The following is a 15,775-nucleotide window of genomic DNA, read 5'->3' as shown; positions in this document are numbered from 1 at the left end:
CCATGTTGAGCACATCTTGTCAACGCCCAAAAGATATGCCTGACCTGGCTGATCTTATGAGTCCACTTCGAAGCCTTTCTTTGACCAATCTATCCAGGCCTCGCATAGCCTCGGCAGTCTCGCTGGACTGGGACATCGAGAGCTCGCCAAACATCGTCCTCGGAACCGGTCTGAACAGCCCACCATCATTTTTGTCCGGAAAGCTTTCCCTGAACATCAAAGGACCCCCGGTGGAGATCAATCGTTTTACCGCTGTTCTCAATGTCCATACTGTCCAGAAGAAGCCGGTCAAAAATTACTGCGCGAAGTGCAAGGACCAGTATTTTGCAATTCATTACTGGCCTTTTCTGAACCAAAGTACCGTCCTACAGAGCGGCATTCAAACATTTCCATTTTCCACCCTGATACCAGATCACCTACCAGCCTCGATGAAGTCACCTCTACTCTCCGTTGCCTTCGAATTTCACGCCGAAGTCCACTACAAGTCTCAAACTATACCGACTAGCATGCCACGAACTGTGTCCTTCAAGCGAACCCTGACTGTCAGGCGCCATATTTCCATACAACATTGGCCTCTACAAGCGACTCGCAATTTCCCCGCCTCAGGTATACGCGTCAAAAGTTCCATCGAACCTATTATCCGCCCTGCCGGCGCCAACAACGTTTGTCTTTTGTTGACGGGCCTCCTCGTCTCTCCGAAAAATGGCGACAACGACTATATCTGGCGGTTATGGAAGGGGGCTTGGAGGCTAGAGGAGACCATTAAAGCCATTGCAATCCCCTGCGAGCGGCACCGATGCTCAGTCCCCGAGAGCGGAAGCCAAGACCTTGTCCGCAGGACATCCCGAACGCTTGGCGAAAACGGCGTGTATGATGCGTGGAAAGAATGCGATGCTGAGGGAAGTGCCGAAGTGGAGTTTGGTTTCGACATCTGCCAACGCTCCAACGTCCCCGAACCGGCGTACAACCACGATACGAAGAGCATTGACGGTACCGAGGTGACCCATGCACTAGTTATCGAGCTTGTGCTTGTCAAAGAGCACTTCCCGCGGGGACAACTTCATTTAGCAATCCGAACGGGCGTTGGGAAAATCCTAAGGCTGACCTATCGGGTGGCCATGGCCGATGATCAGAGTACTGCTCCAGGTTGGGTTGCGGAGAGACTACCAACCTACCAAGACGAAAGTCCAAGTCCGCCAGGATACTTGGAAGGGCAGAATTGGGCTAGATCATAAAGTGCTGGTTTTGGCAATGTCGCATGAGTGTCCTGTGTCTAAAGGCTAACGGCAAGTTCGCGTCAGTTCATGAACCGTCTGAGTTGATGCCTGACAGCCGAATGTTTTGGGCCTGAATCCTCGCTAAGAATGCACCTGCCTGGTCGCGCTTGCATGTTTCCATTGATCAGGGCGTTAAAGAACCGACCACTCTGCTTTAATGGTCGTGGGTTGGCTCTGGCGGGGAGAACCGGAAGCTATCTCCGGAGGAAAATGAAAGCAAGCGAAACATCATCTCAGCATCAAATGATCAATTTATAAAGATCACAGCATTAAACCTCTACGTCGCTACCCAAGACTCATACTACTAGGTGTTACGAGCCTAGCTGATAGGACGGTCTCGTGACGTTGTGCCGTAATCATGGGTTGGTGATCACGATTTTGTGATCACCAGCCAGGTATTCCACCAGCAACACGACTAGGAGGAGTGGCATAGAAATAGTGTTCTCGTACTCTCCCTGGGGGAGAGGGCATCTCAATATAACACCTTGAATAAAGCTTTTGAGAGACGAGATCACCAGTCCCCGCGGCCACGGCCATATCATGCGATTCAATGGCTCTTGTTGTGGCAGGGCACTCTTCAATATTCCCTCCTATGCCGTATTCGACGTTTGTCCCATGTTCATCTTCATATCAGAATGATCGACAAATGGCCAAGGGATCCCGTCCTGGGTCCCCTGCAAGTAATCGTTGCTCTTCTGCTCTTCTGCTCATTGCTGGCGGCCGCTTCCCATCCGCTCAATCTCTTTCTGATCTCGATGGCCACGCACTTTCGACGAGGCCGACGAGCGCCTCGAGTACCAAAAGAATGCTGGGTGTATGGATGACAAGACTCAGACAGAGTGCATCAGCCTTTCAGTTACGAACCACAGAGTCCACAGCTCGATCCCACAGCGCATTGGTAGAAGCACCCAGGATATTTGGGGGATCGTTGGGAAGGCCGGGTGGATGCGCCATTATTCTGGAAAACTTGATGGGACGCGAGATATGCTGCCACGATGAGCCGCATCATGTCGCTCGGAAGTGAGACGGCACCTGTGTCGACGATAGCGCCACCTAACTGCCCAGCATGTAATTTGATTGTGGCCATCCCGTTGGGGATGCTGGTGGGCGCCGAAAGGGACAAGCAAAGCGAGCGCAATACACGACCGCGAGTTCGTCCGCTAAAGGCGATTGCAACCGTTGTCCGCATCCACGTCTGCATCCGCGTCCGCATCCGCAAGACACGAGTAGAGCTGGAAAGCTCACGTTTGCAATTCCTCCAGGATCTTGCCGGAAGAAGCAGGCGACGCCATCGGCCGCAAATCACTCAGAGAGATCGGTATCTTCAGGAAACGGTAGTTCTCGGGCGGATCTGTCTCATCGGCGTGGATGGTGGGGTGAGGCTCGAGGGGGTAGCCGCAGATCATCTTGCAGCCGAAGATGTCCTCAACATGCTTCATGGTCACTCGGTACCGCTCCAGCATGCGTGAAACTGTCGGCTGAACCTGCAACACGGGGTGCCAGCAGTAGACCTCAGGCTGACCGTGCACGCCAAACACGATATTATCGGCGACGCAATAGTTCCAGAGCTCTACGAGCTGCGCGCGATGGGCGATGCCGTTGACATCTATGGAGGCAGCCAGCTGGAGTCGCGCATAGCTGAAGCCTATGAACTCCTCCTGCACTGCGCTGCGGTCATCTTGGTTCAGGCGTCCCAAATCGGCGTAGAGGTTGGATAGGCGATACGGGTTGGAATGGTTGTATAGGATGCATAGGTCGATCCAGGTCCGAACGGCTAGGGGGGAATGCTGTCCATGAATAGTCTCGAGTTCTTCAGCTAGCGTAGGCATCGCGCTCCATACCAGATCAGATAAGGCGGCAGGCCCATGTTTCCAAAGTACCTCGTATAGGCTAGAGAAGATGACACGTAGCGGGTGTAGCCGTGCAAAGTTCGTCATTGAGTATGCGGCGAGATACTTGGATAGGGCTATCGTCATGCCCGGATTTTGATGTGACAAACAGAAGAGCAGCTCTTTAGTGCCCTGCGTTGATAGATGCTGGAGGTCAACCTCAAGACGCTGAAACGCTCGCATAAGTAGGTCGCCGGCCTGGCTGTCTTGACTCCTCCCGAAGAGCTTGCCGGCTTGATAAAGCATGCCACTCGACTCGGCACCCCATAAGAGCAGGGAGCTCCATCCATTCTTGAGGGGATATCTGGATTCTATTTGTTGGCAATGGATCAGAGTCTTCCGCATATGGCCCACGAGGATCTCTTGCGCCCGTATGAGGTCGGGTGACCTTAGATAGCCGGGAGATAGAGATGGCGGTGGCGATGGCGTACGGCACCGAACGTGTGCAGGCAGCCGCGATGTCGTCTCAAAATCGACAAGGTCATACTCGGTAACGCCTTTCCGTTTAAGGTAGGTTGCCAGGTTCACTACCTTACCATTACGGATGAATTCGGAGACCTTTCCCTCTGCGTCTCTTTCAAACTTCATCGAAAGGAGGTGTTTGACTTCGTTCTCGGTGTTGTTCTTAGCGAAACCCCACTGAGAAAATCTTGTCTTGTACATCTTGGGCCTGAGTCGGGTCAGTATACCACGGGACTGCAGTAAAAAGAAGACTGACGTTGCCTGGAAGGCATGACGCTCATGCATGATGCGGATGACATCTTTCAGCGGCTTGCGCTCTTCCAAATACAGCATCCGAATGGTGGCCTTGTGCGTCTCCCAGATTGCGGACGGTACCAGTTCTCGTGACTGACTGCTCGCACCCCGTTGCTTGGTGGTGGTGCCATCTGCTTTCAAGATGCTCTTTCGCCGGGTCTGTGTGTGTTAGTTCAGCGACCTGAGGTGGAAGTGAGTTTAAACCTTTTGCGGTGCATTGCTTCGTTTTTGGACAGCTCCTTTCGGCCGACGGACCAAGGCTGCGACAGTGTCATGGGTGGGGTGAACGGCGGATTCGTCCAAGACGTTTGCCGTTGCCCTGAAAGGCCCTTCGTCCTGCAGAAAAGACGGCACAGCTGGGAAGGATGGTTCACCCCACCCCCAAAGGCCCGAAACATCGGATGGCGCAGAATAGATTCCTTCTTCAACGGCTGACGTCCCCGGAAGGCTGTCACATGATAGAGGTTGTGGGGGCAGTACGTGAGGAAGCAGGACGCCTGGCTCTGGTGTCATGGCTGTTGTGTGACGCGACAAATCGTCGTCATTGGTGTTGAATGAGTTTACTGGCATTTCGTCGCCGGTATTGATGAAGTTTTCGTCTAAGTACTCATCGTTGCCAGGAACATGGTCCGCGAAGCTCGTGGTTTGAGCTAACGGCGGCTGTGTCCAGTCTAGAGAGGTCTCATGGTAGTAGCTCGCAGGGTCCTCGGTTGCGTAGTGCGACGCATCGTTGGTGAGATGATGTGTGGAGCGACTGGGCGAATATGACATGTCCTCGCCACACTGAGCGTGATAACTGTGACTGCGAGGCCCGTTGGTGAAGGGGTCGGGAGTCTGTTCCATCTGGCGACTGGGAAGCGGTACCCCGTGGGTACTCATACTGGCGTCCCGTCTTGCTTGGCACAATCGTTCTCCAGCTGCTGTTGGCTGGAATACGAGGGTGAATTTGCCAAAGGTTCCTCGGCGGCGTGGTATGTCCTCCCTAGTTGTCAGCAAGCCGTGCCCATGTAGGTGGCCGGCATGCGAACAAGCAGGGGGGCTGTATCGCTGGGAGAGGGTAGTTGCAGCCGAGTTGCTTTCCCTGGAGATGGCTTCCAGAGGTTGTCGTTGAAGTTGAGTGAGTAAAGTATCTGGGCAGAGCGCTGTCGAGGAAACGTGCGATCTACTCAGCTGATCGGTCATCTCTCGATCGTACATGTAATTCGGCAGTAGCGCAGTTAGTGCGCCCGGCTATGGGACATAGGATACATTAACAGCTCATTTCTCCCTTCTCATCTGTAAGTAGAATCCTCTCCGAGGTGCTGGGGGTACCCCAGCCGGGACCCCGCGCCAAATGTTGCCTAGTGCTGCCCGCCCCCAGGATAAATACTGGTACTGTAACTTATGTATAAATAGCATGAACCCTTACATAAACCTGCAATACTTTTAAAGATAGCTCCGCTGGGTCTTATTTGGTGTTGATGTACTGGTGTTGTGGATTCACCACCACTCGTTCGCGGCCATGCCGCAACTCTTGGTCCAGCAACTCGACGAATGGGCCGCTTGGTGACTGATGGCCGATGGCTGCTGGTTTTGCCTACGCTTCCACCCCCGTGTCTCCTTTGTCGGCCTTGCTCCTCGAACCTGGCGAGCGTCTGTCACGAGCGTCTGTCGAGAGCCTTCTTTACAATTCCTCGACTCTAGCCGTCGGCATCGATCCAACGTGCCAGAACGACAGAGAGACCTGGCGACGGCTCCATTCCGGAGAGAGGACGCCTTGAAGTACGTGACGGGATGCTGCCTCGCAACAAGCAGTACCAAGGCGAGCATACAGACATTGGGCCGTCGCATGCTGCGCAATCGCTCGACAAACACGCCTTATGACTATTTCAGCAAGGGAAATTGAAATAACTTTTCTGGGGCTCCTTGAATGGCCCCACCACCATTGGTATGAAATCACATATCGTCGGCAATCCATCGATTCGCAGCTCACCGTCTTCCAGTTGACCAGAGGCCGAAGACGCCCAGAGACCCGAACCGCTGGCTTTCCCAGAAATGCACTACCAACCCAGAGAAATCGATCCTGCTGCCGATGACACATGCGAGTGGCTGTTTCGACTTCAGTCCTAGAACCACTGGACCTCGTCTGATCGAGGCCTGCTCTGGGTTAAGGGAAAACCCGGCGCAGGGAAAGTCGGTGGTGTTGCGGCATGTCCTGACAGACATCGTCATAACCATGAGTAACCGCGAGGGTGCTGTGGGCCTTCCATTCTCCTTCTGCGGTCGTGGTGCTGAACTGCAAAAGACGCCGCTTGGTATTGAGATGTGCGCAAAGGGGGAAAACTGCCAGGCTGTAGGAACCATTGTGTATAACAACCCGTCGGCGTTCAACATCAAAACTCGTTCCAAATCCCTGAAACATCGCCGAACGGGCACAGGTCGTTTTCTTATGGGCGCAACTAGTAGTGAAGCCAATTCTGAACCTGGTCCTTGAAGGCAATAAGCTGGTAACGATAGAAGCGGAGAACAATTATGTTCCCGAGAAGCTCAAGGATCCAAGTATGTAAGGAACTTGTCCGGAAGGCAGGTGCGGACTCTCTGTGCCTTCTTCAGTGGATCTGTCTCGCCACCAAGTGCCAGGGGGCATCTGCGGAGCCACGAGACTTAGTTTAGGGGCTAAAGACTACGAGAAGGGACGTATGTAAGAGCTGCGAAGGGCTAGATTTTAGCCGTGTTCATGCCCCCTAGATAATTTACTGCGGATATAATCTGCAGAAGACTTCTTTACTCTCCTCATTACCTCCTAGAGGTATGTATACAGTATGGACACGCAAAGTCGTATCTACCGCTTAACTATCTCCCCTTGGTCGCAGTTTCCCTGCTTCAGTCAATAGCACATTCGCCAAGTTTGTCTACCCTAGATAGAGTAAGTACTTACGCATATGCCAATAACTATGAGTCTTCTTCACAAAATACTGTTCGTGATCTGAGCCATTTGTACGTGTGTGAATAAGAACCGCCCCTTGTCTTGCAGTATATACAGTCAGGAGAATGGGATACAGCATACCATGTTCGGATATTGATGGAGCTTGTTTTGTTTGCATCTTGAGTTGCACCTTCGACTGCACCTTTTGACACAGAATGTTTTTGAAAAGATGATCTATTGAGCCTTTCACCTCTGTATTGCTATCTCCAGAAGATGATGTAGGGTCATTGTGCTGAAGTTCGGCAACAGCAACGTCCGAGTTCGACTCGTGAAAGAAAAGTCCACAATTGGAACTGACATTTGTTAGTTGCCTTGATTGATCGATGCGGATTTCAGTCATACCATTGCCTGCCCCCGCCCTTCAAGACGATGATTCTTTCGGAGCGACAATCTGCCACTGGACAATGATTGTTGCTGTAGTTTTCAGTGCTTAGCTTGATCAACATAATGACGCACATTCCTGGTATAAGTTGGGCTCCGGGCGTGTCATGCAGAACGTGACTTGTGTTTCCCGAATCGAGTAACGCAAATTGACCACTTGCAATATGTCCAGAGCCGGGGCCCTCTTTGAAGCGGTTGTAGACTATCGCGAAGAGATCGCTGACGCTTAGCTCCGAGCCCAAGGGGAAGGACCTTCCGAAAGCGTCTTCTACCCTGACTGGCTCCTGGAAATTCGAGAATTTCGGGTTCAACCATCCATTGTTGCCCCTCGCGACCATCAGAGCAGCATGTATCTCTGTCACTAAATGCCTTTCGGAGTTAGTCGGCAATCGCCACCTGGTCCGCGCTTCAGAGAAGGCTTACAAAGTATGCTGCGTGGCCTCGGCGACATTCCCGAGCGTCCACTTTACATCTCGGCAGACTGTGGTAAATACAACTCTCACCATGGAACAAGCGTTGTTGATCGTCTTGTTCTGCGTCGTTGCGTTGTGGGACGCCTGTAATGCCCAATCCTGCGCCCTTTGCCTGAATGCCTCCTCCTTGGCGTAATGCTCGTCTCTCTTTTTGTCTTCGACGTCGATCGCATCGATGTGAAACTGCAACATAAGGGTATTGAGGGTGCTGTTGTAACCTTGAATGCAGTTATGTAACTTGGCGATATCTGCATCCTTGCTTGTCCAAGTCATCTTGTGAATCACCACTTTCGCTTTGTTGCTTCGAGGTTGGTCCCCTAGTGTCCCTTCATACTTGTTCAAAGTCTCCAGAAAATCAGTCAGTATGGTGGTTATAGTGCTCGCTATGACCGCCACAGACTCAAGCCCCTGTCCTGGGCGTTTTCGGCAGGCTGATTGAATAGAATCCATGGCGCTGTGTAAGGTTTTGAGTTGGAGGATAAGCTGTTGGTACTCTGCCTTTGAACCAGTCAATTCATTGAGGCTTTTGGTCAGTTTCACCACGACAGCAATGGCGCTCAAGAAGTCGCCGACGGAGAACCCAAAAGACATGATGAAGAAGCGGAAGCAGACTAGCAGTTGATCTTGAGATAATCACGGGTTATGTTGGTGGACATGGGAAAATACGATGGCGAGCGACATAGGTGGTTTAGTCTTTTGGCTGGGGAAAGAGGTGAAGGAACAAGCAAATTGAAAAGCAAGGGGGGAAGGAGGGAACACGGAAGAAGGTCTTCCAGGCAGACACTCAAGGTGCTCTGCCATAGCCTTCGTCGGGCATTAACACTAATGTTGTGCTACCACGCTTGACAATGGCAATGGCTTGCATGGGCGAGGCACTACGCAACCGCCAAAGTGATGTATGATGGCACCATATTAGCCAGGCTTTCTTCAAGGCATAGCCGTGTCTTAAGAAGGCAGAACCAGTGATTGGGACACAAAGCAAAGCACGAGCAGCATGGCCAAATCGCAAGTGTAAGACCAGCAGAGAACAGCCAAGGACATATATAGAAGCTATATTCTTCAAATCACTTGTAGCAAGACGTCGAGCTGGAATAAATCGTCCAAATGGTTCCTCCCCTAAGTACCTTGAGCCGGTCAATCATTTCGATCTACGGTGCTTCACATAACCGCCATTATCGTCCGCATCGAATACTGTGGAATCTTCTCGACACAGGCTGATCCAGTCGTCAGGCTAGCAACGGCGCTGGTTGGACGACTTGTTCCAGCATGTGATTCTAATCCCCAGGAAGACAGCCCGCGCCACGTCAGACGTACCAGAACCTGTTCCTGCTGGCGGGGGAGGGCTCCCATTCCCTTGGTATGTGCAAAGCTGAGAATCGCGTACCTATAGCCTGGCGGCTGCAGATTTTGCAAGTGCTGTGACATCACTACGTCCATTGTCGTCGAAATTGACGTCGGCGTCAAAATGCTCAAGGTTATAGCTGCCACCATCGCCAGTAATAAGGGGATCCTGCGAAGAACGAGGCCAACCACCCACGTCTTTGAGCCGTGCCTCTGCAGCTTTTGATGACACAAAAAGGAAAGTCCATCGGGCTGATCGACTACCGCTGTTAGTGAGAGCCACGGCCGTAGCTCTGACTGTCTATTTCATGAAGCAGCCGTCGATTCTGCGAGATAGTTGTACGTAGCACGGAAAATTCCCTGCCAACGAGTCTCGAGCGGCTCAGCCAGGAGGGCTTGCCTGCGGTCTCGGTCCAGAGCGCGCTGGGCGGCTGTTCACAGCCAACTGACCCGGCACACATGAGCTGACAAGGCTCAATCCGACCCCTGTCGGACCTTCGCCACGATGTTTACCGGTCGCACCCGAGACTTCGATGATCACTTGTATGTCAAGTACATGCAGCTTCTGCAGCAGTCTCTCCACGGCATTTCCCATTCGCCCCTTTCGACAGGCTGACACCAAGGCGACCCTGCGTCGCCACGCCCCATCCGTGCCTAGTGTGCCAGAAGGACATGAACATCACGCAGCGGCAATGGCAAGCCGGCCAGCGGTGCCTACCCCGGCGCCCGCGGCACCGTGCTCCTCGGCTTAGGCCCACAATGGCCAAAGACAAGGACATCGAGGCCGGCGACGCGCCCTCGTATGCCACACCCAAGTCAGTCTTCGCTGGCACGCATGGGGCTCGCACGAGGTGTGTGGACTCTGTGGGCTGTCCAGGATGATGCTAAGGGTACGTTATCCGGAGGTGTAATGGACAGCCAAACATGGCCAGCACCCTCGACTCATCGTGAGATGTATAAACATGTGCGAACGTAATGAGTGAACTATAAGGTCTCGTGGAGCCGGTACATCACGGGCAGAGCAAGGGAAACACCACTTCACAACCAAAATCAAGCTACGCTAATGGTAGTGCTACGCCTAACAACTCAGTCAGACCACAGCACAATGATCATAGAGTCACCTCTTAAGGAACATCACAGCGCGTCAAGTCGCACATCAGCCATCTGGGTTGAACCAATCTTTCGCAAGAATTCAGATCCTAGTTAAATAGATCCATGGAAAAAGACGACGAGGCATATCAAACATGAAACCAAGAATACGCGCATGCCCCTCGTCCGCCACGACAGCCGTAAAAAAGAAAAACGCCAAAAGATGTAGAAAAAAAGACACCTCGCAAGCAGATGGGGGGGATATATAGTCATACACTCTTTTAGTTTTTTCCCACCGCTCCCTCTATCCCGACATCCTTCCTTCCGTACCTATGCAATTCATCCCCATGTGTCGTCTCTCTTACTCCTCGTCAGACTCTTCCTCGGCAACCTGCATCTGTTAGCACGCCAATCACTTTGCTTTCAAATCAAACAGGTTTACTTACGTTGTCGTGGAAGTCGCGGCCCTCACGGGTCGCGACAATGACACCCACGCGGATGCAGAAGTCGCCAAAGCGCTCGCCCTTCTCCCTCTCGGCCGCGTACCGCTTGAGCAGCGGCCTCATGATGGCCAGGATCTCGTCCTCCTTGATGCTCGACCTGTACAGCTTGTTGAGGCGCTGGCCGTGGTATCCACCACCCAGGTACATGTTGTAGGCGCCGAATGCTTTTCCAACAAAGGCGACCTCGGCGAGCCAGGGACGCGCGCAGCCGTTGGGGCAGCCCGTCATGCGCATGACAATCGAATCGCGCTTAAGGCCGGCCTCTTCGAGCGTCGCCTCGAGCTTGTCGATGAGCACGGGCAGGTAGCGCTCGGACTCAGCCATGGCGAGACCGCACGTGGGGAACGCCACGCAGGCCGACGAGCTCAGACGCAGGGACGAGAACTGGAGGTTGTCAAGCTTGAACTTCTTCAGCAGAGCCTTGATCTCGTCGAGCTCCGCGTCGGCAATGTTGCTGAGGATGAGGTGCTGGTTGCCCGTGAGGCGGAACTCGCCCTTACCGAGCTTGGCCAACTCGCGGAGGCCCGTCTTCATCTGGAACGCCGTCGTGTCCTCGATGCGGCCGTTCTCGATGAAGAAGGTGAAGTGGTTGAGACCAGTCTCGTCCTTCTGCCAGCCGAAGGTGTCGACGTTGCTCTTGAACTCAAAGGGGCGCTGCTTCTCAAACTTGCGGCCCCACAGCTCCTCGACCTTGCCGCGGAAGACATCAACACCCATGTCGTCAATGGTGTACTTGAGACGCGCGTGCTTGCGGTTCTTGCGGTCACCGTTGTCGCGCTGCACGAGCATGATCTTCTCGCACGCAATGTGGACCTGATCCGGCGTGCAGAAGCCGAGGTGGCGACCGATCTGGGGGTACGTCTTCTTGTTGTTGTGCGTGGTACCCATGCCACCACCGGCGAGCACGTTGAAGCCTGCGAGCTTGCCGTCCTTGCCCTTGATGGCGATGAGACCAATATCGTGCGCATAGACATCCGTGTCGTTGTGGGGAGGAATGGCCATGGTGATCTTGAACTTGCGCGGCAGGTAGGTGGGGCCGTAGAGAGGCTCAAAGTCCTGCACGGCGTTGCCAGCCACCTGGGTCTTCTTGTTGTCGTCGTCCGTGAGCCAAATCTCGTGGTAGGCCGTGGTCTGAGGCAGCAGGTGGTCGCTGATGACCTGTGAGTATTTCCAGACCTCCTTGTGGAAGGCAGACTGCGTGGGGAGCGAGCTGCACATGATGTTACGGTTGACATCACCGCACGCCGCAATAGTCGTCATGAGAGCGCGGTTGATGGCCTGCATGGCAGGCTTGAGCTTGCCCTTGACGATGCCGTGGAACTGGAACGTCTGGCGCGTCGTCAGCTTCATCGTCTCGTTACCGAGCGTGTTGCTAATGTCGTCCATCTGCACCCACTGAAGGGGCGTCGCGACACCACCGTCCAGACGGCAACGAATCATGAAAGAGTAGGCGGGCTCGAGACCCTGAGCCTTGCGCTCATCGCGAAGGTCACGGTCATCCTGCATGTAGGTGCCGTGGAACTTGGTGAGCTGCAGGTCAGAGGCCGAGATGGCACCAGTCGAGGTGTCGGCGAGTCCCTCGACAATGGTACCACGAAGGAAGTTGGAGGCAATCTTGATGTCCTCGTTGGTGATGGGAGCAGGCTCCTCGGGAAGACCCTCGACATTGTCGACGCCGAGCGCCTGCCAGATTTTGGGCTCCCACTCCTGGTAGCCCGTCTTGTAGCCATCAGGGTCCTGATCATCACCAAGGCCGACATCAGCGAGCCTCTTACCGCCGAGGTTGCTGAGCACGCGGTCGAGGTCCTTGGCCGGCTTGTTGTAGTAGATCTTGTCCTCCTTGCGGGGCCAGTAGTGCTTGTCACCGAGACCAAAGACGGAGTAGTTGACGTTGGCGAGGTCGAGCTCCGTGTTGTCCTTAATGGATTCCCAGAAGGCATGGCCGTCCTGGGGGAACTCACCCTGACCAGCGGTCGAGGTAACGAACACGATGTTCTCCTCTGAAGGAAGATCCTCGAGGGGGTAGTCCTCCATCGACATGACCTGGGTCTTGAGACCGCGGGCCTTGCCACGGTTGGCCAGACGCTTGGCCACGGAGGTGGCGTTGCCGTTGTCGGAAGCGAACAGGACGGTCAGGGGAGCGCCGAGGAGACCCTCGAGAAGGGCGTCGTAGGCATCCTTGGCCTTCCTCTTCTGCTGGGCGCGAACCTCGGTACCAAAGTCTTGCGCCAGGTTGGCGGCAAAGGCGGGGTCCTTGTTCATGAGCTGCGTCAGCTGGTTGTCGCGCTTGAGGAACTCCTTGAGCTCGTTCTTGATGTGCTCCGAGTCGAGCGAGAAGTTGGGCTCGCCCTTGGCCTCGTTCTGCGGGTTCCAGCGGTACAGGGGCCAGTAGCCGACATCGACGGCCTTCTTGGTCTCCTGGAGCACGGTGAGGGGGGTCTCGTGCTCGCCGAAGTACGGCAGGTAAGCGAGGACGACGGAGGGGCCATCAAACTGGTCGGCCTCAAGCATCGCCTGCAGAACCTGCGTGTAAGAGCTGTAGACAGCCGTTGAGGCAACGTAGGCGTTGCCGAAGTTCATGGCGTACAGACCAATGTCCTTCTTGCGGCGGTTAGCGTCAGCGGCAGCACGCTCAGAGTAGGGAGTGGAGTCGATGATGAGCATGTTGACATTCTCGCCCGAGGCAAGAACGTGGTGGACACCAGAATTGCCGAGATCGTACGACCAGGCATCGGAACCAACGAGCCAGAGAGACTCCTTGCGGAACAGACGCTTGTCCTCGAGCAGTTTACGGGCCAGAGAGGAGCCGTCAGTCTCGAGACGCGAGATGACATCGTCGGCAACCTCGCCGGCGACCTTCGCGTCGTGGGCGTTGCTAGCCCAGCGAGCAAGCCAGCTCTTGGGGGATTCGGTGATGAAGGCCTTGCTGTTGGCAGCCTCCTTGACCTCGTTGACGAAACGAGCGCGGTGTTCCTTGCGGGCGATGAGCGAACCGAAGCCGAACTCAGGGCTCGAAACAATGGTCGAGGAGATACCGGCGGTGCTCGACTTGAGAGCGTTGGCGAGGTAGACGCGCTGGCCGAAAAGCTGATCGAGAATCTTGGTGTAGGCGGTCTCAATCTTGGGCTTCTCGAGTCCATACTCGAGCTCCTGCTTGGGGGCCTCCTTGCGCCCAACCTCGAGGTTCTGAATGGGCTTCTCCGAGGTCAAGTTCTGCAGGACACCGCGCAGAGCCTGGGTGACGGTTTTGGGGTCAATGTAGCCAAGCTGGTAGCCGACGATGGTCTCGACACCACCAAACCCGCTCTTGACGCTCGTGAGGACATCGACGAGGACGGGTCCCCACTTGGTCGTCCTCCTGTGAATCTGCTCGAGGACAGCGATCCTCTTGACGGTCTTGGGGAGGGCCTCGACAAAGGAGGCACCGAGCCAGGGGCGGTACAGCCTAGGGGCGATGATGCCGACCTTGGAGAAGTCGCCGCCGCGGCGGGCTTGGTCAATGACATCGCCGAAGTAGTAGGCGCCCGAGCCAAAGACGAACAGGCAGTTCTCAGCGTTGGTGGGACCAGCGTAGTAGAAGGGGGTGTACTCGCGGCCGACAAGCCTCTTGATGTGGGCCCAGATGGCGTTTGTGTAGCGGAGAATGTCCTCAGAGGTGACGGGAGGAGCCGACGACTCAATGGTGGTGGCGGCTGAGGTCACCGAGGGGGGGCTGCTCGTGGTGCTGTGCTGACTCGACAGCTCGGAGGCGCGCGCCGAGTCGAACTTGGAGTGGACAGAGGCGCTGAGGTCGGCTGCAGCAGAGCCATTGGTAGCAGGCAGGTCGGAGCGGTCTGAGGCCACAGGGACCCTGCCGTCGTCGGCGTAGATGCCAGAGCCGGCGTCGGCGCTGGACTGGAACCTGCGGGCGGTGTCGAGGTCGAGGACTTCCCTGACAACGTCAATATCCTCAGCGTCAATGGGCTCATCGTCGTCAGACGACGCCGTGGCGAAGAAGTGGATGACACCCTTGCCGGAGCGCAGAGCCAGGGCGTGGGCAGTCAGGGCCAGATCTTGGGCCTCCTGCAGGCTCTCAGACTGCAAGAAGGTCCATCCGGCATTGCGAATGGCGGTGATGGCTGAGTAGTCGGGGAAGCCGGCAGGCTGAAGAGAGACGTGGATGACAACGGGGAAGTTGGCCAGCTTGTAGAGGTGAGTGATGGAGGGGACGAGAGTGGTGGAGCTCGTGGTGACGGAGACGAGCTTGCCGGCGCGGATGGGGGCGAAGACGGAGAGGAGAGGGTCGGCGTTGTGCCTGACAGCGTGAATCTGCCCTTTGTCAGTATCCTCATGATGAAGTGTCCTCGCCCGATGGACGGGCACAGGAAAAGAGAGAAGACAGCCTGAGCTCACCTCGGGAACAGCACCAGGGCCCTTGGCCACCAAGCTCTTGCCCTTGCGCGCCTCGTAGCGCTTCAGGTGCGACGAGAACTCTGAGTCGTTAGCCTGAGAAGGCTGAACGGAGACGACGACATCGCTCGCAAGATATGCGATTCTCGCGACTGTTGAACAATGGGCAGTCAGTAAGGCTGTGACTCTTCACCCAGCAAGATGCTTTTTCACACAACATCTGTATCCTTTTGCTGCGGTCGATTGCTCTTGCCCTCTGTTGGGTGCTACTATTGCTGGAGGACAAATAGAGGTGCTCTGATTGGACACGAGCGTGCGAAAACCGGCGCTGCGACAGCGCAGCAGAGCGCTATAGCGACAGGGAGCTTCAGGGGAGTGACTTACTGGCCTCGCCGGGCGTGTGAACCTGGCCTCGTGAAGACGCCATTGTGATTGCTCGCTCTTCCCACAACGGCAGACAGAGAAGGCAGGGGGAGGGGGAGGGGGAGGGGGATGAGGAGGAATCAGTTGACGAAGGAAAGGAAGCGAGAAAAGGGAATGGTCAGCAATGGCTCAGAAGATGTATGAATGAATGAACTTGTTTAGTTTTAATTCCCACTCAACAGCCGCGTCTAGTCCACCCGTCCTGCGTCCCTAGACGGCGGCGGCGCGCATGGGGTCGTTGTCCCACCCACCGATGAGGTGCTTGTCCAGAGCCCACCTCGGCCAGCGA

The 15,775-nt window shown here is 55.1% G+C and overlaps 6 protein-coding genes across 6 annotated transcripts; 3 read left to right on the top strand and 3 right to left on the bottom strand.

The window, feature by feature from the left end:
- Positions 1-35: 35 nt before the first annotated feature.
- Positions 36-1,235, top strand: VDAG_10163 (uncharacterized protein; the record flags this gene model as incomplete). Its single annotated transcript, XM_009659989.1, has 1 exon — positions 36-1,235. The coding sequence occupies one exon, from the start codon at positions 36-38 to the stop codon at positions 1,233-1,235; it is 1,200 nt and encodes a 399-aa protein (XP_009658284.1).
- Positions 1,236-2,518: 1,283 nt separating this feature from the next.
- Positions 2,519-4,765, bottom strand: VDAG_10162 (uncharacterized protein; the record flags this gene model as incomplete). Its single annotated transcript, XM_009659988.1, has 2 exons — positions 2,519-4,081; positions 4,178-4,765. 2 exons carry the CDS (start codon positions 4,763-4,765, stop codon positions 2,519-2,521), a joined length of 2,151 nt encoding a protein of 716 aa, XP_009658283.1.
- A 1,372-nt stretch (positions 4,766-6,137) lies between these two features.
- Positions 6,138-6,708, top strand: VDAG_10161 (uncharacterized protein; the record flags this gene model as incomplete). Its single annotated transcript, XM_009659987.1, has 4 exons — positions 6,138-6,339; positions 6,398-6,460; positions 6,515-6,598; positions 6,677-6,708. The coding sequence occupies 4 exons, from the start codon at positions 6,138-6,140 to the stop codon at positions 6,706-6,708; spliced, it is 381 nt and encodes a 126-aa protein (XP_009658282.1).
- Positions 6,709-7,248: 540 nt separating this feature from the next.
- VDAG_10160 (uncharacterized protein) lies at positions 7,249-8,014 on the bottom strand (the record flags this gene model as incomplete). Its single annotated transcript, XM_009659986.1, has 3 exons — positions 7,249-7,301; positions 7,423-7,595; positions 7,692-8,014. 3 exons carry the CDS (start codon positions 8,012-8,014, stop codon positions 7,249-7,251), a joined length of 549 nt encoding a protein of 182 aa, XP_009658281.1.
- Positions 8,015-8,735: 721 nt separating this feature from the next.
- On the top strand, positions 8,736-10,033 carry VDAG_10159 (uncharacterized protein; the record flags this gene model as incomplete). Its single annotated transcript, XM_009659985.1, has 5 exons — positions 8,736-8,752; positions 9,027-9,098; positions 9,321-9,421; positions 9,645-9,933; positions 9,988-10,033. 5 exons carry the CDS (start codon positions 8,736-8,738, stop codon positions 10,031-10,033), a joined length of 525 nt encoding a protein of 174 aa, XP_009658280.1.
- A 499-nt stretch (positions 10,034-10,532) lies between these two features.
- VDAG_10158 (sulfite reductase subunit beta) lies at positions 10,533-15,490 on the bottom strand (the record flags this gene model as incomplete). The annotated part of the gene is made up of 4 exons (XM_009659984.1): positions 10,533-10,568; positions 10,618-14,982; positions 15,067-15,215; positions 15,448-15,490. 4 exons carry the CDS (start codon positions 15,488-15,490, stop codon positions 10,533-10,535), a joined length of 4,593 nt encoding a protein of 1,530 aa, XP_009658279.1.
- Positions 15,491-15,775: the final 285 nt, after the last annotated feature.

This window comes from Verticillium dahliae, genomic scaffold (assembly GCF_000150675.1).
Source record: "Verticillium dahliae VdLs.17 supercont1.32 genomic scaffold, whole genome shotgun sequence".
NCBI classification, from domain to species: domain Eukaryota; kingdom Fungi; phylum Ascomycota; class Sordariomycetes; order Glomerellales; family Plectosphaerellaceae; genus Verticillium; species Verticillium dahliae.
The sequence above is the reverse complement of the archived record's forward strand: the minus strand, read 5'-3'. Positions and strand labels throughout refer to the sequence as shown.